Here is a 25,700-nt window from a genome sequence, read left to right on the forward strand (position 1 = left end):
GTGTAGCATAGAAAGTGGTTTTTCCCCAGATCCAGCAGAACTGTCCTGTACCTTGAGTACACTTTCCCCTCAAGTTGATGTCAACAGAAATAAAGCATGTGCTCAACTGGTGACACTAAACTGTGTTGCTATATCAGAGACAAAATGCACCAGACATCAATTATCGTATTGACAGGCTTCTTAGAAGACTACAGCCCATCTCTAAAAAAGTACAGCTTAATTCTACTGGAATCAAATGCATGTCTGGGGTCAGTAGCTAGATAATTCTTTTCATTCCATCAAGTATATTTTAAGCAATCTCAACTTGTACCCTTTTAAAAAATGCTCTTGTTTTATGACCATTACGTCTTTGCAAATGAAACCTCTGTTAAATGCGTTCTTTTAGAGATCATATAAAAATCCTAATTGCAATGACTGCAAGTGTAATGTAGGATGAGAATATTGGGTTTTGTAGAGCTGAAAGTTCTCCTTCTGCTTCTTCCGAAGTCAAAGGAAGCCTTTGCCACTGACTTTGTTAGGAGAAGGATCAGACAGCATATTCTTGTGATGTGGAGTCTTCTGATCTTAGTTTTCTATAGAGAAAGGCTTCTAGGACCTCTGAGACTATTTGGTGTATATACAAATGTGGAGACTGCAGAGTTTCCACTCCCATTATTTTTGACAAGATAATTAAACAAACAAACAAACAAAAATCAGGAAGAACTTTTTGTACCAGTGGTAATAAAGGTTGTCATATATTGCTTGAAATATGACTTTCATATACCTACTCTTTTTTCAAGCTAAATGACTGTAAAATCTCAGCAGACGAAGTTGAAAACATTCCAAAACTCCTCCAAGTTTATTACTATCAACTTTGGGGTGGTTTGTGATTTATATTAAGACTATATTTCCTGATATGACTTACAACACTGTCTGGATAGAAACATCTTGATTATCTCCTAGGAATCCAGTTCTCAAGAGGGACACATCATTGTTCTAATTTTGCAATATTGGAAGCCTTTCATTAATTATGAGAGAGAAAAGGATATTATAATATTTTAAATCCAATAGCAACAGTGCTCTAGAAGCTACTATCAACACTGCATTTCAGTGTTGCAGAGGGATATTTCAAAATATTATGCAGCAGCAGTTTTGAGTTTAATTGTCTGCAGATGGTAGATGATCTATTTTCCTCACTCGTTGCCACATTTCTAATAGCACCCAGGCTGTTCTATGTAAATGAGTGAGCTTTCATATAATTTTGTCCTTAATTTTCCAATATTTTTTCTTTGCATCATTCTCCAGCTGCATCATGTTGGATCTGACCTTTTAATTTTTTTTATATTCCTTAATATATATGTATCAGAGTGTGCTTAACCATTTAGAGGCAATCATAGAACTGCTGGAAAATGAACAAACAACAGACTTTATTAATGTGAGCTGTGGTAATAGTTATCTGTAGCAGACAGTGATTGTTACAGCTCTGTCAGAAAAAACTGAATACTTCAGGCACATAAACAGTTCAGGGTTTTCAGCTTTTTCTTGTCTTAGTGGTAAAACTCAGACCTCAGGCTGTTACATACACACCTAATTAAAAGCTTGCCACCTCTAAGTGGTCATTCTCTGTGTGCTGAATGTTAAGTATATGTGTAGTGTGTGCACTTTCCAAACAACAACCCAAGTGGGTATAAGAAAAATTAATCTTAACTAGCTCAAAAATACTTTACATAAACATTATCTTAAAAGAATTGTAGGAGAAATGTAGTATTATGAAATAGGAAAATAAAAAGTGAAACCAATGTCAAGTTACCTAGAGAAGTTCATACTAGAGTAATCTGAATAAGCAGTTAGCTTTCGCTTAGAAAGCCCAGTGCTGTGACTAGCAGACCCAAAGAGTCTCCAGTTTCCTCAAATGCATTATATGTAAATAGTGTGCTTTGAGTCCTCTTCCTGAATGAAAGTCACATACAAAAGCTTATTAATTTGCAGAATAACCAAACTAACAACTGAAGATGAAAACTTACGGGAATTTTTTGTTTTTATTTGTGAGAAGTTCAGACAATTAACTACTGACTAAGATTCTTCTTGCTGGCATAGCTTCAGTCTGGCTTTTTTTTCCCTCATGCATGCTGACCTGGAAATCTTCCTTTGCCTTAGCTGCGATAATCGTGACTCAGCTTACAACACCATACATTCGCATCGCCCCTGCTGCAGGCGACGACCAACTAACAGGTCAGATGTTCAAGTACAGACAAGTCATCATGCGCATTTTGTCTCATTTTCTTTGGCTCCCTTTCCCTGACAGTTTCCTCTTTTCTCTGCTCATAAACAGTTTTCTATGTTAAAAGTTTCTTTTCGTTTACAAGTTTTTCCTAAGCTCCATTAAATGAAATGGTTCGCTTGGCACCAAGACTTACACACACATCCCTGTACATACAACTCCGCTGCATGTGCCCATTGTGTGTGTGACCTGTGGAATGTTCCTTTAAGCCTGATGTTGTAAAGAGATCTAGTCTTGCTCCATCCGGAAATTAAATGACAGTTTGAATATAGATATATATCTGTGTACCTGTTTATTTTTTTCTGTGTTATTAGATCAAGACACTAGAATTTCTAAATAATTTAGGCTCAAGAGTTGCATGTGCAAGTTAGGACAAAAATCTAGTGTTAGTGGATTAGGGTTTTTTTCTGTGTAATGTTGGGAAGATCATATTTTCTGGCAACATTTTAATATGGAAGAAATTAAAATAAATAAAATAGATTCCTTCTTAATTATGTCGTACATGAGTTCTAGGATTAAAATAAAATAAACTAGCATGTGACATATGAGAACAAGCAAGACTTAAGGGTTTAAAATCTAATTGTCAAAGTAAACTCAGTATGCAAGGGAAACCATTATTAGCCTGTATGTGACTTGAAGGATGATTCAGAATATACCAGAAAATCTTTGTGAAGTTGGGGAAAATATTCATTTTGTCAGAATATAAACACATGCATAAATATTTTCAGTTATTTGCAAGTATTTTTATTTTCAAACAGAAGCCAAGAGCATTAAAAACTCTAGAATCTGAGTTGAGTGTGATGGAATGTGTAACGGGGGAAGTCAGACCTAGTCCATCAGCATTTAGCATCTGATAAAATAATTACCTTTTTCAAGAATGCTGGCATAGTTCCTTGGGAAGCATGTGTATGTTGCCACGGGGGTGTCTAGGAGATCAGGACAAGTTCAGATGCCTAGCATCTGGATACTGCTGTAGACAATAACAGGGAGTTAAATGATTCAGTTTAAGATAAGAGGATTAATGTCATGTCTGCTATAGCTGTTAATTCTGGGGTATGTGTTATAATAACAAAGTTGAGTGATCCATAATGCCCAAGTTGCCTTGTCAGTCAAGACGAGATTGTTGCATGTATATTTGTATTATGTAATAACATATGAACTAACCAGAACAGCATATTTGGATGATGCCAGGAAGTACTAGCTTGCTCTTGATAGATCTGCTTGTCAGAAGCTGTGACCACATACACTTCTATACCTCAATTAATTTTTTACTTGACAATTCGAATAAAGCATTGAAGAGACAAGATCTCTTCCCTATTCTTGAACTTCAGCAGGTTTTGATTTCTTCATCACAGGGTTCAGATGAGCCCATATATTTTACAATGTGGAGGATGAAATGTTTTTCTTCTCCTGTTTTGTTGTTCTATTTGTTTCAATGCAAAACTGGGTAGCTATATGAAACACTAGAGATATGCCTGTTCCTCAAGAAGGCTAGAGTAGTTAACAGTGAGAGAACAGAGATATAACTTGCATAGAATAGCTGGCAAAGTATTTATTTGGTTGTTTTGGTCACTGGTGGCATTGGCAGTCTGTGACTTTTGCTTACTTTTTATTAAAAATAAGAAAAAACCAGAAGTTCTACTAGAATCTGATTTTATAATGAGAAAAGAAAGTATCAAATGATAACTGTGAACACCACTTATGGCTACCCACGAAATGTGTTAGAAAGCCTTCAAAATCCCCTCATAATTTCCAACCCTGTTCTCATGTTTGAAAGACTCTGTGCTCAAAAGGAAAGAAGCATCTTCCTCCTTTTCCTTTGCCACAACTGCAGTAAGGATTGAAGAAACCTCACCCAGCCCACATCGTTGTCCCATGATAGCAACAAGGCAGGCTTTTTCAACAGTACAGCCTTACAGCAGTACAGCAGTAATGGGATCTGCAATATCCTGAGAAACCCAAAGGTTTTCTAGAAGGAGGTTTGCAGAAGCTGGACTGCACATGAGGGAGCAGGGAGCACTGCACACTCTCCCCATGTTTTTCTCCTATGAATTCCAAGACTGTGGAAAGGATCTGCATGTAAAAGAACTTCTTCATGCGGAAAGGATAGGATTGTTGCTAACTCTAGTTACCACAAGCCCTACACCTGTAACTGTTAAATAGTGTCACTTAGCATTTTCTGTTCAGTGCCTTTTCCTCATTTCTTTGCTCAGAACCAAAGTAATTACATTTGAGATAAAGAAATTACTTTTGTCTTTTAGCATTTGAGGAGATACATAACTGGCAGTGGGGAGGTCAAGGTTGGCATTTTCGGGTTTTTTTAAGTGGGAAGTTGATGCTTCTTGCATAATGAAAATCTAAAATCTTGGCTGCATTCCTGAATATCGTTACCAATTTTGAAAGGTCTCTTCAGAAATATCATGATAATACAGCTGAGCTTTCAAGCCAGTTCTACTTGCACTCATTTCCTCCACGCTCATCATCAACTTGTCTCTTAAGGATGCAGTTTATAAACAATGCATTATTAATTTCTGTTTGTCCTTCTTTTCTCATTTCCTTTTTCATATAAAAATAATATGTCTTCCATTTATAGGATTACCTGCTAGTTGCCCTAAATACCTTGACAGCCACCTATTGCTTTACCCATTGCTACAGCCTTTGCAGACTGTAGAAAACAGAACTTTTCCTTGCAGTTTCATTTAAGTACCTACAATGTAGTTGTCCTGGAGTTACAGCATAAAACAACATGCTGTAAAGGCAGCTGTGTGATTTTTACTCTTACAAGCCAAAATAGGGAAATTAGTGTTGTTAGTATGAGTGAATACATTATTATCATTGATTCAATAACTTAGTAACTAAGGAATTCAAATTTGAGGGATAGTGTTTAGCTTTCAGTGTTATCCTTACAAAAAAGCAACTAACTTGAAATCCGCTCAATTGATCCTATCCTCCAACAGACAGGGAGAATATCAAACTGTCTAACACCTGTCAGCTAGGAGAAAACACTATATACATGAAGCATAATAGTCCTCATGATACTGTCTCTGCGTTTTCATAAGCAAATACTGTTTAACAGTGCAGCTGAAATCACGTAGAAGGTTATCAAAAGACTTACACATATGTATGTCACTATGATTTTAACTTTAAAGTTGAGTAACGAAACCATGTTTTTGAGAAAGACTGAAATCATTTGCAGTTTGCTTCACTGTTTTGTAAGAGACGCATCATGTAATAGGTTTAAATTGGCCATATTTGGTATTCACTTGGCCCTCATGTATTTTGTCTGCATTCTGATAAAATAACATGCTTGGAATTACGATTAGGGTGTTCATTCTTTCACACATTTTCTTAATTGTTGAAATATGTCTGAGCTACTTATATTTAAATTAAAGTATTTCCATTTGTGATTTAGTGGAGCAGCCACTACTCTACTAGATGTTATTAAGACTGATTTCTATAAAATGCCCTTTTTACTACCCATTGTTAATTACACATGCAGCTGGAAGAGAGAGCTCTGTATTGTACAGTCTTCATAGATTAAATTCTTGGTACAAATCAGATGCAACATGATACATCAGAAGTTTTGTAGAATAACTGATACTTAAGAATTAGAAAGATTTTTTTTTTTTAACAAATAGTGGCAAAAGCTTAAAACTTATGTGATTTTTACCCTGCAAACCTTAAGGTCTAAATGAGCAGCATATTTTATGAACATGTTGAAGGCAGTCATAAAATAATCCCGGTTGGCTTATTCTGCCTTATGAAGTTAGCAACGTAATTAAATATACAGATTTCTTTAGATGTGTATTCAATATATAGCAAGATTTATTGCTATATTCTGGGTCAGATTCTGTTCTCAACCATTCCACTGTAAAAGTGAAAAAAAATTAACTGAAATCATTAAATCGCAACTTCATGGAATTTTTTTATTTTAAGGGATTTACTCCAGGTTTATACTGTATTATTGAAAGCACAGCTTGTTTATTGACACAAAACCTGACAACATGAATTTGAGAAGGAATTTTGCTGTTTAGCTGGTTTGTCGTACTTTAGAGTGCATGTGAGGTATAACAACATGGTCTGGGCAGACACTCACATTCATTTTTTCTCCATCCTGAACCATGTAACATTGATTTAGATGTATTCTGATATGCTGAAACTTGAAGTGCTATTTTGTGTAATGTAGAACCCACTATTTCCTAGTTGAGAATTCAGTGGTGTCTGTAATAACAAAGCTATGTGCAGATGTGTCAGTCTGCAGGTTGAATACACCATTTTAGGAGTTTATTCTTCTCTTGATACTTTTGAACAATGTTTATATCAGTGGGAGTTGTGGATAATTATCCAGGGGAGAATGAGCACCTGTGTGCTGTAATGTCAAAGCCATATTAACAATGCTGTGACAAGGCCAAGTGACAAGGAAAGCAGAATGAGAATGAATCTCGCTCTCCAAAGTGAAATTTGAAGCCTATTTTTATATGATGGCTGCAACGATTGTTGTACCAGTTGTTCAAGGATTCTGGTCCTCTTGCTCAGCTGGGCAGAATGCAAAACAAGGAAATGTTCATACTTTCTGCAGCACTGGCTGAATGCATTTCAATGGGCTGGAGTGTCATTTGTGATTTATTGCCCATTTTTGTTCTTTTATGTGTTACATTTGTCATTTTTGCAGTGACAGTTTCATCTATAAAACAGTATAGTTACAAGAAAATGTTAAGAGGATACAGGAGTGCCATGGGAACTGCTGTATCCTTTTCTCCTTCTTTTTCCCACTAGTATGTTACAGCGTCAAATGTCAGGTTTTCTGTAAGACAGTGCAGCCAGAGCATCTACGATTTTAAGCATATGTACATTTTCCACAGAGCACCTGTAGAAGAGCTTAAGTTAACAAGACCTAAGAGTGCCCAAAAATAATGCTGATAACAATTTACAATTGGTGAAATAACCTGTGATATAAATACAAGCCCTTTCCAGCTGCAGACAGTAGAGGACCTGAGCTTATTAGAAGTCAGTTACCAGTGGGGTTCTGTTAGTGATATTAAGTACTCCACTTCATGTTTTATAGTAATAATAATTCCTTTAAGGTTTTCTGAAAATGAATTATCAGCCTCACTTTTGAATGCATTCCAAGTAACTACAGAAAAGCCAGAGGCTCTGAACAGGGCTTCAGGACCTCTTCCCATTCAACTCCTCTTACTCTGAACAGGTAGGGTTGGAGACAGTGGGACCTTTGCAACTCTCCTGCGTAAGTAGGGGAGTAGAGAGGATAAAGTGCAATGGGTCATATCCAAGGTTTTGCTCTGGCCATTGATTCTTATGGTTGACCAAGAAGGTGTGGGTTCTCCAGCTACCCTGGCACTTTATCACCAGAGCCAGCTGGTGTTACAGACCTCGGGTAGGAACAACTGGAGAAGATCCCATGACCTAGAAAAAAGTATCAGTCTTCTCTTACCCTTTAGGAAGGACAAGTAGCCTAATTAGGTTTGTTTTGCATTGAAGCAACAGTTTTATTTTTGGTCAGATGAGTTAAAAAGTTGGTTGCCACAGAAGTTGTAGTCAGTCATTGCAGCAGTTGTGTTACGTCCCTCAGGTTACAAAACCAATTTGGAAATTCAAGCATCGCAGTGTGTAGCTGAGAGAAAAATATGATTCCAAGTATCAGTGTCTGATATCGCTTTCATTAAGAGCGTGAGCTGAGTTTAACTTAAACCACTAAAGATGGGTCTATTTGGTTCATCCTAGCTTGAAAAATAATCTGTTTTCTTAGTAGTGTGTAATCTTAATGTCAGGATATCTGTGAGGCTGTTTGAGGTTGGACTGGGGAGAGAGGCTGCTTTCCTTGATCTCATTACAGAGAATGGAAACACAAAACCCAGTCACGAGAGTAACACTGTGAGTGAAATCACCAGGATAAATTCTTAACACACTGAAGGAATCTCTGCCATCTGGATAGTACTGGTACTGTTCAGTATCACACCTAATCCAAAATATTTAAACACCAGCATGTACAGAGAAGCAAAAAACAGAAAACAAAGCAAAAACACCATTAGGTAATTTTGGAGTATGGCTGTATGTCATATACTGTGTTATTTCATTTCTGTATTAAAAAAACTATGCCTCTGATTTTTACATTCGAAGCAGAACATGTTTGGCATGTACCACAGTGAAAAATTAATGAGAGATAAGGGAACAGAGATATAATAAGTAACTAAAAAACTCCTGTGAATTTGAATGTTTCCCATCTGTAGTTACTGACTGTATTCATAAAATGCTAAACAATTTGAATTCTAATTCCAAATAAAATGTCAGACCAGTTGTGAGTAAAATAATCTGTAGTCCTCAGAAACTGCAAATCTGGTATTTGTATCACTAAAGAGTTTAACAAATGTGTAATACAATATTACATGGATTACCTCTGTGTTAATCTATAGATGAACATTCAGATGTGTTACAGTTAAATAGAGTAGCTCAGTAAAGAGGAGAGTAATACTGCCAACTGTAATGAAGAGTTACATAAGATACTGCATTTGGCAGAATGATGTTTCAGCGATTCACTCAACTGAGATTCCTTGAAATAATTGAAATCTTAATAAATATCTAAGCTGCATTTGTCTGCTGAACACTGTGCAAGCCATGACTTGTAGTGATTGGTGGGTTCTAAACACCTTCTTCAGACAATATATTGAAAATGTCCTTTTCTACAGTAATGGGAGTTTTACTGCAAGAACTGATGATTTTAGAGCTATAAGAAAGTCATTCAAGTATATCTGTGCATTTCCAAGTCTTTATTTTTCCAAATATTGAATTTTCCTTTCCTTCTCTTAATCTGATATTCTGTTACTGCTGACCACTAAGAAGTTTTTGTTTACATGGCAAACTCCCATGCGAATGAAAGTTGAGTCACACTTTTGCATAAAAGTGAGTGGAAGTTGATGTCTTACAGGGTTTCAAGCTGTCAAGAGGGGAAATAAGTATTATCAGGTTCTCTTTCATCTTTTGAGTTCATATCAGAAGCACTAAGGGAAACGGAGGAAAAATGGTAAATAGCCATTGTTCAGAAGCAAATAAAGTATTCTTTCAACTTTTTTGAAGCAAAATAGTTGTACTTTTCAGCGGGCTATCATTGAATTAGACCACTTCTGGATATGAGTAAATGTGTCAATAATTAAAAGTGAAAAGAACTGATGATAGAATTGACTGTTTAAGGCATTCTTAATAAAATAAGACAGATGGAGCTTTTCCTTTAACCCCTAAAACCTACATGAAATATATGAAAAATAAAATGTAAATCAGTGAAAATTATTCAGAGGAGGCCTAGTTTATTCTTTTCCCAGTACTAGAATATTAGTGAGTTCAACAATGTCTCAGTCTGGAAAGGTTTCTTTATTGTCAATACTGTAAACGTTTCTGAAATGTGAAAAAAGAACTGCTACACTGTATCGGCACAAGGGCACATTTAGAATTCCGTGGAATTATTTTTCCTTTGTTGTGTGGATTCTCCTTTCCAGTTCCTCTAGCCAACCTTCCTGACCAAAACCAGTGTTGACTCTGAAAAGCTTTAAAAGAAAAAAGATTTTGTGCTTTTTTTCCTACTTTTTATAAATTTATCACAAATATATTTTTATATTTCTGCATGTGTCATTATATGTATAATTCCATTTACTTTTGAGTAGAATGGACTTTGTTATGCTTTCTTCCAAGAAAATACATAGGTAGTGAGTAATGATAAGTAAATTGCTAGAGTGTTATTGTTTTTAAAGGATTTCTGAAGAACCCTTCATAAGGGTTACAGAGTGAAAGGAGGGTGGTAGTGGAAATCACCAGGAACGTCAGCCTCATCTATGAGCCAATGGCAGCACAGGCCGATAAATCCATGTGTGTACAGACCTTCCCCTGAGGATTCCTATACTGCATTGTCCTTCTGGCCCCGTCCTCCCAATGGCCTTCACTGACTTTCCATTGGGAACTGTTCATTAGTGTTCTACTTAAGTTCTCAGTTGGCAGCAAGATCAGAAGATGGTACCTCACTCCGCTACCTCCTACCCATAGCTTCAGGTTACTTTATTTCCATGCTGGATGCAATCCCTTGCATTCATGAATGGAAAATAAAATAGCTGTGTTTGTCCAGGCCAAGAACATTTAGTTCTGTAGCTGAGTTTCACCCTGAGTAGGTCAGCTACAGAAACATTACTGTGATGTGAATTCATGTCTTCCCTGCTTGGTGAAGGCCATCTGAGTACTAGAAAACATTTTACCTCCCCTAAAGAAGGCAGACTTCATATCCTCACCTTTTCAGTTACTAAAGCATAGCTGAAATAAACTTTCAGTGATGCCTGATATTTCTTGACATATCTCAATGTACTTTCAAGTGTAGATCTGGTGTTAAAAGCAGGGGGTCTCCTTGAGCAAATGTCCTTGGTATGGGTGATGATGAATAGTCCACTGCTTCTATAGGGATGGCCTGAAAGTGATGCTGACTTGCTTAGAAAATGCATTGTGTATGGACAGGATTAGTCTGGACTGATTGCTTTCAGTTGCTCAGAGCTAATTTGAGTTACTCTTCTACTCTGAGTACTGTTTGAGATTATGTAGAGAACCATAAAATCAAATATTTTAGGTCTAAAGGCTCCCCTTCTTGGATAGTATACCTCTATGACTTCTTGTTCACAGAAGTCAGGTTTGTAAGATGTAGTTGCACTTCTAATGGCTGCAGGTGGGATATCTTCCACTCAGCATCAGCTGTAACAAGCCCTATATTTCAAAATACTGTGACACCTGAAGTTTCAGCCTTTGCTGGTGCCTCTTTCTCAGACATCCTCATCCTTACTCAGAATGAGACCTATGTGTATACAGCTAATTTGATGCAAGTGTGTTCTCATTACTCCTCAGTCAACCTTGGTCAGAAATTTGTGTCTTATGACATCATATGGACCTTTGCTGTGTTTGGGTAGTCAGAGAGTAGTTTGGTAAAGTTTGGCCCGTTTTCTTCTTTCCATACTAGTCAGGAGAATTTTGTCTTTCACTTCAGTGGTGAGGTCTGTCTTTCAGGTATGCTGCCATGACTTTTCCTTTTGTTGACATAGAAATCTGTGATGGGCACCATTGTGGCTTCTTCTTCGGCCACACATAGTGAGTACTTGTAAATATTTAACAACCCTTTTTTCTTCAAAAAGTAATCTAAAGTGTGTGGGAGTACCCTTCTACGGGCATTTGGAAGCTTAAGGTTCCAAAGGCCTTATATTTTTTTTCTTTCGTAAATGATTTATTTCCAAGAAGAAGGTACACTGTGTCTGCATATTTAAGACTTATTAATAATTTTTGGTTGTGGTGTAGCTATTGAGTAATCTTTAAACATCCCATAATGATCTCAGTGCTATTAAAGTCTGAGGGCTTTCACTTTTTTCCAGAATGAATGAGGGCTTCCAGCACCTTGGGTGCCTACTAGAGAGGAAAATTTTTATGAATTTTAATTACTTAGATTTCTTTGATTAAAAGAAAAGATAAAAAAGAGCTAGCGGAAAGGTTGGTGGTTTTGTTGCAAAGGAACAAATGAGCTGTTTATCAAGACTTGCTTGCTTATAAGTCCTTTAAAAAGTTCTTTAAAAAACAGAGTCTCCGGTAAAATCCAGTCTAAATAGTCTGGATTAAAATCCTGTTAAAAAATAAATTATGCTGAGACCAAGACATATGTGTCAGAATGGGAACTTTATTTGTTTTAATCATGTTTTGTAAAGAATGTTATTATTCCTGACAATTGGAAACACAGATGTTTAACCAAAAATGTCTTTCTACTCACATCCACCAGTGAGAAATACAATTCATTTGATAGTCAGTTAAATGAGTTCTATTTGTGCGGTTCTTTGTCACCTATATTTGCATTTTCCTAAAGCATATCACAAACAAAATTAATAATTCATAATTATTGTTACACAGCGGAGCCTTATTTTGATAGTCCCTTACCACAGACCTAGCAAGTCTGTTTCTTCCTACATTTGAAGAGTATCAAATAAAAAATGCCCAAATCAACATGGTTGTCCTGGAAGTACAGAAAACCTTTTTTAGGAAAAGAAGAGCCATATGTATTGTGCTGATGATCATAAATTGCAAAGAAAATACTGTCCTGCTAAAATGTAAGTGCCGCTTGTCCTTTTTTCCCAGACATTAAAAAAATAGATTGGTGAGCACTAACACGTCATAGGAGGGAAAATCAAACTACATTGATTTCAACACTTAAACAGTTCCTGTGCTTAGCAAAACAGAAGGAGGACATAATCTCTGCCATGTAGAAATAGCAGTTTATACATGAGCATTTCCAAAAGAAACCAGGAACAGAAAGGGAAAAGTATTGTAAAAGGAGAGATAAACAGAACTTACTGTGAGACATTTACTAAACTACTATATTCAAGACCTGGAGTAGAGAGAGGAAACTGAAAAAATACTGATCAAAACCACCTTTTGGCAGAAAGTATACCCTGCCCAACAACACTTTGTAACTTCTGCCATATGGACAAAAACCCTGCAGTTTTAAAGGAGAATGAAAAACACTGATTGGAAAGTTAACAATGAAGATGGCAAGGGAAAAGTCTCCCTTAGCTGGAGTTCTACCAGGAGTAATAAAACAAAGACTTTGTTAAGCGGAATACATGCTGGCTAGCAGATGAGGACTGAGTGCCAGTCACTTACAGTATAAACAGAATAGCTAGGGTGGTAACTCATTTCATCTAGAAATCTGTATGTGTTTTGGGTCTTCTCCAAGACAGTCTCAAATCCTGGCATCTGGAGTGAACTTGAAACTCATAAAAAGGACATTGGATGGGCTTGTCTTTTCACAACATTGGTAATACTGCTACAGATTTAAAAATTAGAGTACCATTTTCTGCAGCCGTGGGTGAGATGAGGGTAGAAATGCTGAGGAACTTTCTGGAGGACACCAGTCAGTTTGCACTACTACCCCATTCAGTTTTGCAGTTTGTGATATAGGATTGGGTTTCCTGTTGGTCATTTAACATTTATAAGAAGGACCCACCTCTGTGGAGCACCTCTTTTCATATCGGTAACCTTGTCATACTGCCCTTTATCCCAGCCCTTTACTACTTATGGCACCTCTGCTTTTCCTGCCTTTATGTTTATGAACTTTTATGTTGGTTCCTTCCTTGAAACACCCCAACCAACATCATCCATAAATACATTACTCTGCTCCTCAAATCCCACTTGAAGATATGCTTCTACTGTGGTAGCAGCTGGAAATGCTGAGTGATACCAGCTAGCTAGAAGAGCAGGAAGGATAGAACTGTTCATTTATTTGGATATTGTGAATGCATTTTCTTAAAGGGTTTTGCCTCCCCCTTCCACCTGTGATTGCCACACCTGCCTGTTACAGCCCAGCTAAGCTAGGCAGTATGCTTTTAGTGCTGAAGATTGCTTCACTGTGTGCCTGCACTGTTCTTAGCACAGTCGGGCTCCCAGTCTGATTTACAGCTCCTAGATCCTACTATCACACAAATAACAGAGAGCAGTAATGATAGTAGCCTTTGTGATTCGCGTTGTCCTTGGAGAGCGTGGGCAAATCCAAGTTCTCTGATCTTTCAGTCTTCTTACTTTCTGGCAGGGACAATAGCATCCTAGTGATGGGTGTTTCAAGGAAGATTCACACCTCTCTGCCCTGCTTCTACTTTGTTCCATTTTGCATGATTTCTGCCTCCTAATCATGGTGCAGCTGTCACACAGGGGTATAATGTTTCATTTTCCTGACTCACTCTGTGAAATAACTCAAAAGTAGGTGCTGAGACATGATAGTTTGAATTGCACTGCCTGCATAAAAAAAATCACGGTCTACTTACTAACTCAAAAAGTTAGTTTCGAGTTTGACTGGAAACTAGGATGATGTGAACTAACTGTATTATTACTTTAAAGCCTTGTAAAGTTAGCCCTTACATCAGTCACTGGAACACCTGTGGATGAAATGCAGTTGGAAAGGCTTGCAAGTGACTTATCAAGCACTTACTTTTTGAGAGCTTAAAGCTGCAGAAAGGAATAAAAAAGTCAGCAATTATGGTCAGCCTTGAGTGGGAGAAATAAAATGAGATCGGTCTACTTAATTAGTTGAAGGGATTGTTTTTTGACTCGACTCAAATAGGAGAAGAAACATGGATTTTTAAGATTGCTTTAGACAAAGCAACCTACAGCTGCTTTTTAATACTAACATTTTTTTTCTTTTGTTTAAAAGTATAACCATCAGCTCCTAGACTTTTGAACCAGGGTTATTTTATTGATCAATCTACTCTATACAGTACTAAGTCATTTCTGAGTGCCTTTTTTGGAAGGGACTGAGACACACTGAGAAAAAGTCCAAACTTTGTTCATTTACAAAGAGAAAAGGAGAGAGATCTGTTATTCAGTTTGGTAGAGGGCATTTCTTTTACTAAAGAACATTTTCATTGGTTTTGGAAAACAAGATAATGCTTGCATCTAAGTCAGAAGAATGATATTTTGCTTGACTAGTTCAGTCAGCAAATAGTCTTAGTTTCCATTTAATGAGAAATAGTTCTTCTCCAACTTTTCTATCCATAAACTACCTACTAGAGATTATTCTTTATAAAATCTTGAGGTTGATCAGTAACATGATACGTGTGCCTTCTGAGTGAGAAAGGAAAGGGAAATTCTGCACCCAAGGAAGTGGCAGAACTAGAAGTTCTTCAAAGAGTTGGGGTTTTTTTTACCCAATCTTCTAGCCCATAGTGCAGACATAGAAATTTAACTGCCCGAACTAATTTAAGAATTCAAAGTATGAGAGACATCAAATATTACCAACTAGAATATAATTCAGTTCCCAATCTGAAGAAAAATGTCATGAAGTGGCTGAATAATCACTAAACTTCAGAGAATGGGATTCCAGTATTAAGGAAAAGTTAGTGGAATAGGTCTTGAGAGTAAAAAATAAGCAAAATACTATCTTCAGGTGTTTCATGGGTACTACTTAGAAATACTATCACTGGGGCTTGCAAAGTGCTGAACAAAATGGAACCCATGAGGAAAAGTCATAAATCAGGCCAGCTGAATGCCATTCTTCCTAAGTGAAGAAAAAAAAAAAGGTATTTCACATTTTAAATGCTGCTGTAGAGAGAGCCACAAAGAATAGGGAATAAATAAGTAGAAGGGAAATTAGAATTGCTTAGATTAATTCGAAGAGTAAATATCTAAGTGTGTAGAACTAAGCAATGTTACTGTTTTCCACTTTATTCAGTGCAGGAAGCCTGGGGAAATACTTTGCTGGGTTTTGTGGCACCTTAGGGTTTATCTCTAAGTGTATCTCTGTTTTTCACTTCTGGCAGGAAGCACTCTAGTTTGTTTTCATCAAGTAAAGACTTTCCAAAGTCAGCACCTTAATCCTTTTTAAACTGGCAGGAAACATTTCCTTGTCCTTTCATTTTCTAAGCAGCTCCCTTGAGCTATCCTGCAGTTGCTGCTCTTTACTGACCTATTGTCTTTCTAGAGGTGCACCACAGTCTGTGTGTCAGTTTGGCCTTGATTATTCTGGCTCCACTAGCCCAGACAGTCTCAGTAAGAAAAGAGAAGTGAGATTATTTTGCAAGGTTTAAAGTCAATCTTCTGTATCCAAGGGTAGAATCAAAACCCTAAAAGTAAAATGATCAAAAGAAATACAAATAATTAAAAATTACTGTGTCAGAAGAAGTGGTTGAAACAGTAATAATAAATAAACCACCAAGACTTAGTAGCATCCTGATTCAGTAGTGCATAGGTGGTTACACTGTTTCTCTAATGGAAGATGACATTTGACTCAATTTTTTTAGCTCATGTCAGTACAGAAGAGTAAAGGAGAAACCACAGCACCTTTTCTTTAGACTTACAATAGTACTTTTCCCAATCTCTCTTGAAAACATACAAACAAAACTCAGTGCACAGATTGACATTGCAGTTTATCACGAGGCAGAATGAACCTCAGAACTACTGCCCCTAGCTTCCTCAATCCCCTTAGGCACAGCCTACCCTTCTCTTCATGGTGCCAGTGCAATTGCCCAGGTGGCTATAGGTTAAAAGTCAGTTAAGAAGTAATTATGAGGTGAGAGGCAGATATCACTTTGGAACAATATCTGCCTGTCAAATAGAAACTAGAGAGAAGTAAAATGACACTGCTGATCATAGCTAATGCACTTTAGGATTTAATATTAAATGTGGTACGGTGTGTTTATTAAATGTGTGTGAGTCACTGTTGGGGCAGCAGCTCTTGATTATGATGCTAGATGATATGTGTTAGCAGGATTCACACAGGACTGTGAAGAATTTCAGCAAGACAAAAGCAAACTGAATGAAGAAGTAGTACCAACTCAAACTGCAGTCTTGATAAATGCTATGTAGTGTTCAGCAGAGCTAAATTTAAATGACTTCTGACTCATAAAGGGTTCAAAACTGAGCACTGCACTGAAGAAAGGGATGCAGGTTTCACTGTAAACAATGCACCAGTGACATGTTCAATGTCCATCTGATGTTGAAATTATCCCCCTTAGCATTCTGCATGGTTTTAAGAGTAGGTTTGAAGTACGTTAAAGGAATAAACAGTATTAAATAAAATGAAGGAAGTTAATCCCAAATTTCTAATATCAAAAGACTCGAGGGATGCTCAAGAGAGGTGAAAGGTGGCAGACTTGGTTTTTTTACCCAAGTAGATTTTGGAAACCACTGACACAGGGAAAGGAGCAACATTATGTTGGGGAATGAATGAGTTGCTGAATGGAAATAAAGGAGAATTGAGATAATCCAAATATTTGGGGGGCTTATAATAATAATTAGTGATAGGAGTTTTTAAAAGGCTTGTCAAACACCATGTTTCCAGTTTAAGACAATCTCTGTTCTGAGTCAGGCTGAATCCATTACTGTGAGAAGCACTACACTATTTTTAATTTGGATTGACATTACGTATCTTTTCATAGAATCATCAATAGATGATTCAGCGTGGGAGTTTGAGTGTCCTGATGTTAGGCTCTATATCTCTTCTTGTGTAGGCTCGCTTTGGAGGTTTTGCAATAGTGGTGAATTCCTCAGCTTGTCCACGACTCTCAGAGGGTAATGCTTTGTCTCATTGAAGGCATTTCATGAAAGTTTTGTTCTGTCATGTATAGAAAATGTGTGCGATAGTTTAAGTCTAGCTGGTTCCACTGAAGTGAGGACTGTGAGCTGTCAGAGACATGACACTGAGATAGAACACCTTGGATAGTTGAGAATTCTCTGTAAAAACACAGCAAGAGTGCCTTCACTTACTTTAACTGCTTAGCACTCATGTTCCCAAAACTAACACTGGAAGCCTTAACAAAAGGAATGAAACCATAAGGCAGAAATTGTTGTTAAGAAGGCATTACTGATGAGTATTCCAGTAGTGTGAGGTAGCCTGAAGGAGATAATGAAGAATATACTCTGGAAGGAACTCTGTAAGTTGCATCTAAAAAGATACTACTTGTTGTTGACTTCACATTCTTCCTTGCTTGGATTTTAGATTTAAAAGAGAACTTTGGAGTCCTTCTTATGTTTTAATATTTGCATCATACTTGGTTCACTGTTTGCCAAATTCAGCTCAACAGCTCCGTTATTCATGAAGATGGTCTAGACATCTACTGCCCTTCTGAGTGCTGTGAAGATTACAGCAATGTAGAATTTAACAAAATTATTTATATGTGTTACAGGAAGATTAAAAATAAAACTGTTTATATTGGAATTTTATGCATCTATATTGAAGAAAATACAGAGCCAGATTTTGTTACCTTTATTCATACAAAGTCAGGATTTTGCTAATTCAGAATAGTATATACTCTTGTGGGACTCTAATAGATAGATATATATATACTCTAATACACTTGTGGGACTGGGCACAGATAGAGGTAGCCCATCATCCTCTCTGATTTAGCACTCATTCTAAATACCATGGCCAGAATTTTCCCAAGAATCTGGTTCCTGCAGTTAGCTTTAGATATGTTTTGAAGGATGGTTATCACTTTTCTGGCAAGTTTTCCTGGCATTCGTCCTGGCAAGATGTAGTCCAAAATTGTAACTGTGGGCACTCAAAAGTGCTCTGGATCTTAAAATACCCTGGTTAGAACTGAGAAGAGACATTGGAAATGTTTTCCTTTTACTTTTCAGAAAATATCTCTGCATATAAATTAAGCCTTAATTTGCTTTCTTTCCAGAATAATGAAATGAAGAAACAAGTAAAACATAGTTGGTGCTTTCAAAATCCTCTCTGAAAGAGCAGATCTTATCTCAGACAGCAAGATAAGAATATCGTCTTAAAATATTACACTTTACTTAGGCTTTACTCTTCCTTTTCCCTTCCCAAAAAAAAGCTACAGCAGAAAAGCAATCCATAAATCCCTGTGTCCATTTTATGGCATGGTGCCTCAAATGATGAATGCTGTCACGTTTTGATTAAAAAAAAATGGAAGTCCATAAAAAAACCAGAATCAGCTTAGTGAATTGAATGTTGCTTCCTTAACGTTTTTCATCCTGAACTCATTTAGTAGGGGAAATGGATATTTCATCAGACATGGATTTGACGTTCCATCACATTATACAGTAAACAGTACAAACGATGTTATTTTTTTTAAATGGAGAAGCTGGAAGAGCTCAGACAGTAGCTGCTGTAAGGCACTGGTTATCTCATTTAAACAGATATTAAATGTAGGTGCCAGTGGTGTGATCATCAGCTGCTTCCCACTTTGTGAATAAATTGCTTAGAAGGAGTCTTTTTTCCTACCAGATGTGACCTAGATTTAGATTTCCAAAGGCAAAAAAAAAGTCTATTGTGTAAAAAACAATTGCGGGTAAAATGCATGGTAAATGAGCTTATCTCACTTTTCCAGGTGTTTAAGCTAATATGTTATGGAATTACAGCTTCATTTATGAAAAATAATTGAGGAAAATGTTCCAGCAAATCAAATTTGGATAAAGGCTTAGTATAGTTATTGTGTTGTTAGCAAGTTTCTAAATGGCAGGAAGAAAAGGGAGCCGGCACAGATAATAAAAATATAGAAATTTGTGAATCTGTGAAGAGGCTCCTGTAAAAGGGTTAGGTCTGGCAGTGGTATCTGCCTGTATTGTGGTCTTGCAAAATGTCTTGGAATATATGGAGAGAATTCTATTCCCAACAATGCATATGAAAGCAGGATTTTTTTCTTAAAAGACCTAGTATTGATATCTGTTGGCCCTGGATAGGACTAATAACACTGATAGGTTAAGTATACAAACATCAAAAGAATAACACCTTTATTCTTTTCCCTCTTTCTCTTATAATTATTCCATAGGGGCTGCCACTCGAAAACCGGACCCAGAGCCTGAGAAACAGACCGACCATACTGTTAAAATTGCTGGAGTCATTGCAGGCATCTTGCTGTTCGTCATTATATTTCTGGGGGTCGTGCTGGTAATGAAGAAAAGGTGAGCAATTAGTGGATGTTTTCCATGTACATAGTCATATTGCATCTCCTGTGGCAGTTCTCAATTTGGTAATGGTAGAAGTGTCCAGCCACCTTCATGTCCACGGAGAAATAATGTTTCTCTCTTTGTTATATATATATACACATATATATATATATATTCCAACTCGAGGTTAGTGATTCTAGTACTTTTTAGATCAGTACTGCATGATGGGCTCTAATAACAGAAGAATATCTCTGTCCTGTGAGTCTCCACCCTATTCAAGAGAACAGCTGAAAGTTAGATGTAGTTTCGTTCTTTCATGTAAAAGAAATTCTTAGTCAAACAGGAACTAGAGCTAAGGTAGTTTGTGCTAAGAATGAGGAGTATGTTGTTCTGCATAAACTTCATTCCCTGAAAACAAAGAAAAATGTTACAGTGGTGCTGAATGTTTTCAAATGCTGGTTCAACACACTCACGCATTACATTGTTTTGTTTCAAATATCATTTGAAAACTGCTACAGTATTAGAAGAGTGAGGCTTTTAAAACTGCTTGCCTTTCTCAACACTGTAAAAGGAAAAATAGTAATGGGAAAAATATATCTAGGGAGGAGGCATAGATAAGAAAAAGACCCCCATGTGATCTTAGAAGCTAAGTCTAGATTGGGAGAAATTAATTAGCAAATAGAATTAAGGTTTTAGGTTGTATCTTGAGAAATGTGAGATTTGCAGCTGTTAGAGGTTCGGTTGGGAGTGTGCAAATGCTGTGTAAAGGATCTGAGTCACAAATTCTCCTTCCACTTCTACCACGTCTCCTTACTGTCCCATAACCCCTGACCTTCTTGCTTTGCACTTTGTATTATCCCCTTTTCTTCCTTTGAGAGCAATCCTGGCCTCATTTTACTCATCCCAACACTATGTGATTTAATTGTATGTTAACTAGTTTGGCAGGTCTGAGATAGTCCAAACCCCTGAGCTGCCTGAATTTCTTCCAGAATTTGAACAGGGGAGGTGCACAGCAAAGGAGGCAGCTGTCTGACAGTGCCTCAGGGCAGGCAACAGAAGTAGCTGCTTTTCACTCTCCTTGAAGACAGAAGCAGGGCCATGAATTAGAAGGGCTCTGTGAAGAGAAAGGTGAGCTGTGGCCAGGGCTGGGGGCTAGGTCATGACAAGAGGTAGGTAAAACAGTCTAAAGCTTCCATACAGAAGAGCCTGAGACTTAAGCCCCAGGGTAAGTCTGACTGGGGCAATGAAACTGACCCAATAACCAAATCTGCTCAATAAAGTACAGTGTTATCAGGGTTCTGTTCTGACTTTGCAGTACTTTTTTTCTTCCCACTTCTGATTTCTTGCATCATTCATACCTTCAATTTTAACAGTTGAACTCCCAAACTCCTCCCTAGGGCCCGACACAGAACTTGGCATGCAGGAAGGAAGGCTGCTTGCATTTTCTGGCCAGTACTTCTTCAAACATTTCCTGACCAGCATTCATCATTCTCTCTCTCCCGGTTCTGAGCCTCTCCTTAGTGTTTCTGCCAAAGGTAGAATGTATTCACCCAAGGGAGACAAGTTCTTAATTTTGAAGGGAGAGCATTGCAAAACGATACAAATAGTTTCAAAGTGAATAAGGTGTCAGGGTCTCTGGCTAAATGCATGCTGTGCCAGCTCCTGCTTAATTCTCGAGAGAAAAACTCTTTGATAATCTAATTGTTAGAGGCGGGAGGTCTCAGATCCTAAGTGTTTGCATTAATGCAGAAGGATACTTGATTCCTTCTGTCTACTACAGCAGAGTAATTACTATTCATTGTACTTCTGTTGCTAGAAGAAAAGTGTATTATGTGAGCTTCTTTGGGGTTTGGAATAAATTTGCTTGTGACAGAGATGAAACTATTGAAAGTAAAAATCCAGGAACTCCTGTTACCAAATACATACAGTTTCATTATGTAATACAGAAATAACAATACCAATAACTTAAACATATCCCAGAACGATGCTGCAGTCTTGAGCAAAACAAACTGAAATGAGTTAAAGTGAATATTAAAAAGTAAGAACGGTTCGTTTGTGTAACAGGCGTAAATGAGAGTTTCAGGAGGTGGGTATATCGTGACCCAGGCCTTTAAAGCATCTGCTGTAGCATAGAATATCTTGAATACGATTACACTCATGACTTAAGCAAAAGATGAGCAGATTATTCAGTAGATTGTTATTGGTGCATTAATTCACTAGGCTGCTGAGAGGCCTTGTGGTTTCACCTTGGTTCAGTTACTGTGTATACATTATGCATTTGAAGAAAATGTATAAATCATACCACAAGCTTAATGTAACTGTAGTAGTTTTGCAGTTTTATGATACTTTAGGTGCTACTTTGGGAAACAGTCTTATCAAGTTACTGTGTCGTTTGACTACTGCACTTGATCATTTTATTTCATTTACTTTACCAGGAACTTTACTGGCATAAAGATCTGAGTGAAAAATAAAATAACACCTTGTAATTCAGTGTCACCTTTCCTCTGAGAACTACTTTGTTCTCTGCACTGTTACGTGCAGACTCTCTGGGCAACAATGCCAGGTTCCACCACACTGAGCCTACATGTTCTGAAACTTGTCTTGCTTGGAATTGGCTACAGCAGTATCCCATTCACGTTCCACTCTCCCAAGGCATATCCCAAGGCTTGTACTTTGTGTTATTCTTTCTTTCACAGAGAAGAGTCTTGTAGACTTGATCTCCAGGTTATACCAGTAGATTAAACTTACTCTGGGGCTTCACAGTGCTTAATTAACTTAATTTGGAAAGCAGTTTTACTTAAGTGATAACCATGACTTTGTCCAACGCATTCCTTTAATAATCACCTCATTTCACTCAGCAACCATTCGTTGCTTGGTTGGTGCCATGCACCACAGATTATTACAGATTAGTCTCTTGAACTTTTAATTCAGTAGCCAAGTAGAGAAGACCAATATTCAAAGCAGTTTTCAGTGCCATACAGACATGCTTTGGCCACTATCAAAGCAGTAGGTAGAGAACTTCTGCAAATATCAATAGTCATTAGGCAACATTATTAATTTCACTGTATAGTGGTCTTCTGAAGTGGTTATATTATAAACCAGGTGACAGAGAGATTAGGTGGCCTAGAGATTTCAGTGTGTGGTATGGAGTCACTAGTGAGGGTAGAAACATCATGGACACATTTTCTGTATGGACACTCAGGCTGTGATTGAAGTAAACCAAACCTGTAAATTTGTCCCCTGGGTCAGGGGAAGACTTAGTGCTTTCCGGTTTGTCTCTCCACTTGGTTGTTCAGAGTTCTTTATCCATTCTGTTCTATGTTTTCTTTATCCATTTGCATTCCTGCATAAAGGTGTCATGTAACATAGCTTAGGAACCTGCAAGCTGTTGCTAATACCAAAAGGTTAATACCAATGCAGTGATTCGTCTCTCTGAAGTCAGAATAATACCAATAAGCTTTTCCTCCTCAGATATACTGTGTATCTCTCATGTAAGAGTTAACACAAAATCAGATGAGAACAATACATGTGTTTACACAATATTGATCCACAGTAAAGGGAATTTTGAATCTCATCCTGAATATTAAATCTCGCTTGAGGCCCTTGATATACCTGCACAGGACTTTATAAAAAAGTAAAAAATAAAGAATATAGCAAGTTTCCCTTTTGATCACCTTGAAGTGGAGCAATGAAAATGAGAGTAATGTTCCCACAGCTTTGGAAAAGCAATAGCAATTAAATCAAGGCTTGCAGAAATCAGACACTTACAGCTTTTTCTCCTTTCCTTTTTTTTCTTTTCCTTTATATTCTATATAACTTAAGTAAAAAAAAATGCATAAGTTGATAAGTTGTTGATCCAGCATTTGCTTAAAAGCATATATGTCTTTGGGGCAGCTGTTTCTTTTGAGGCTGCCATCTTGTTACTGCAGTGGGAGTGCAGTAAGGAAACCATTATTAAAATTTTATTACACTGGCTTCTGCTTCCATTGTAGAATGGAGTTTTTCTGATCATCACATTTCTCCATAAAGAGGTTACTTTGTTTTGCCTGTCTTTAGTTTCTGTTTTCAGCTGTCTCTATGCCTGAGCTTTCCAGTAGTTTCTAATATATGCAATTGCGGCATCTGTTTAAGTCAGAGACCCTGGTTCTTGGCAGTGGATAAGCAAGGCTTTTGCACTCAGTGGAGCTGTGCTGGGAATGCATTGTTCTCATTCCATGATAGCAAATCAGGCTGTTCAGTTATACATACACCTTTGCCAACAATTTCAAGCAGTTAGGACAGAAATTGAAGATAATAAGGCTGAAGGAAAATTCCAGCCTCCTCTCCCTGAACCTTGTTTTTCCCTGTAGGCCAACTACAAAAGAGAGATGATGAAAGAAAACACTGTGGTAATGACACAGTTCGAGAAGTTTCTCTTCCAGTGGGACAATCCTCCTGCATCCAGCACTGCTGGTTTTGTTAAATTTTATAGTGCAGCCTTGTTCTACAAGTGGTAGTCAGGAAATTTATTTATGTCTTCAGTTGTAAAGGATATAAAAATGCTTTAGATTGTCACTGTATGCAGAAGCAGTTTATTGATATAAAATAATGTCACTACTGGGAAGTGACTGAGGCTATCCTCATAAGAAGATTTGGCCTAGGTTAGCTAGAATTTTTGCATCAGTCTTTTTAACAGAAAAAGACTTTTCATGCATAGATGAAGACCTAAGTTTGTATTCATTATGTAGGAAGTAAAATGGAACTTGTTCATATTTATTAAAAAAACTAAATCCATTCACTTACAAATGGTGCTTTAGCATGTGGCCTGAGGACTTGCAAGTATAAAACTTTCTGGTTTTGCAAGATTTTAATTTGTTCTTTTTACCTGTTTCTTTCAGCGTAATGTATTCTTGATAGTCAAAAACCACAGTGCTCTTTTTCAGGGACTTTTATATGGAAAAATCTCACAACTGTAGCAATATAAAAATAACTGGAGCCTGAGACTTCCAATTTTTCTCATCTTACACAAATTCTTAATGGAACATTTACACAATTAAGGCTCCTGGATTTTCAGCATTTTTTTCTTAAGGAATAATTTATCTCTATTACATATCTGGCAAAATTCTGCATATAAGAGCCATCAGTGCTTCGGTGATTAATTGTATTTATTGTTTTTTCTCAAATTATTATACATCTTTTAGAAGTAGGAGAATATTTGTACTAATTACATTAAATCTCTCTCATGGCAACATATGGCAAGAAACAGGGTTGGCAGTGTCATGAGATTCTAAATCAAAGTGAGAGAATAAGTAATTTTGAAAAGACAGGCAGGGGGAAATATAATTATGACTGAACCAGAAAACAGCCCCTTGCTGATGTCTTAGGACCTGATCCTGTGCTCCTTACTGAATGCAGTGGGGTATGTGCAGGTGGAGGAAGCATGTCACTGTTTTGCAGCTTGTCCCTTGCTCTATTCTTAAGATATCTTTTAAAGCTCAACTTTAACAGGTATGCATTTTCCAGATGTGCCACGTGATTAAATATTCAGTATGTAGCCTCTCGTGTTTGAACAATACTGTTTGCATCAGAAAAACGGGAATAAAAACTGGGAAATATTTCTAACGGCATCTTCACACAAAGAAGATGAGAGAGAAAATTTGATGAAAGCCTAGTTTTCAAAGGGATGCCTGAAGCATGTAGCCAGAGGCAAGTTAACGTTAGTTATAGTCCTTTGCAAGGCCTGTTTACATGTTTCCTCTGTAGTCAAAGGGCTGTATGCATGTGCTCTCAAAATTACAAATGCCTACATGGTTCCTTTCAGTCTTTTATCTTACCAACATGTGAATGCTATTTGACATTATGCTCAGAGATGTTTTAAGATCTCTAGCTTTTTTTTAATTGCAGTCAATATATGGAAATCATTTAGGTTGAAACTTACCCCTTTTGGAGAGTTGCAGTCCTGCTTGTAGTGGGCTCATAACTGAGGGAGAGAAAGATGTAAAGCAGAAGAGCATAGCTGGAGGGCTTCTATACT

At 37.2% G+C, this 25,700-nt stretch overlaps 2 protein-coding genes across 12 annotated transcripts in view; both read left to right on the forward strand.

Moving 5' to 3' along the window:
* Positions 1–25,700, forward strand: part of ARHGAP28 (Rho GTPase activating protein 28) — a 723,491-nt gene that overhangs the window by 580,947 nt on the left and 116,844 nt on the right. The gene's annotated exons all lie outside the window — the stretch shown is intronic.
* The window catches only part of PTPRM (protein tyrosine phosphatase receptor type M), a 449,317-nt gene that overhangs the window by 275,356 nt on the left and 148,261 nt on the right, over positions 1–25,700 (forward strand). For 7 of the 11 annotated variants that reach the window (XM_050306131.1, XM_050306135.1, XM_050306149.1 and 4 more), the window contains exons 14-15: positions 2,137–2,211; positions 19,570–19,702. In XM_050306131.1, coding sequence (XP_050162088.1) covers positions 2,137–2,211; positions 19,570–19,702 — 208 coding nt within the window. The remainder of the gene's footprint in view (positions 1–2,136; positions 2,212–19,569; positions 19,703–25,700) is intronic. The other 4 variants (XM_050306171.1, XM_050306178.1, XM_050306194.1 and 1 more) reach the window with 1 other exon arrangement.

The sequence above is a fragment of the Myiozetetes cayanensis genome, unplaced genomic scaffold (assembly GCF_022539395.1).
Source record: "Myiozetetes cayanensis isolate MyiCay16 unplaced genomic scaffold, myiCay2020 scf1, whole genome shotgun sequence".
In the NCBI taxonomy this organism is placed as follows: Eukaryota; Metazoa; Chordata; class Aves; order Passeriformes; family Tyrannidae; genus Myiozetetes; species Myiozetetes cayanensis.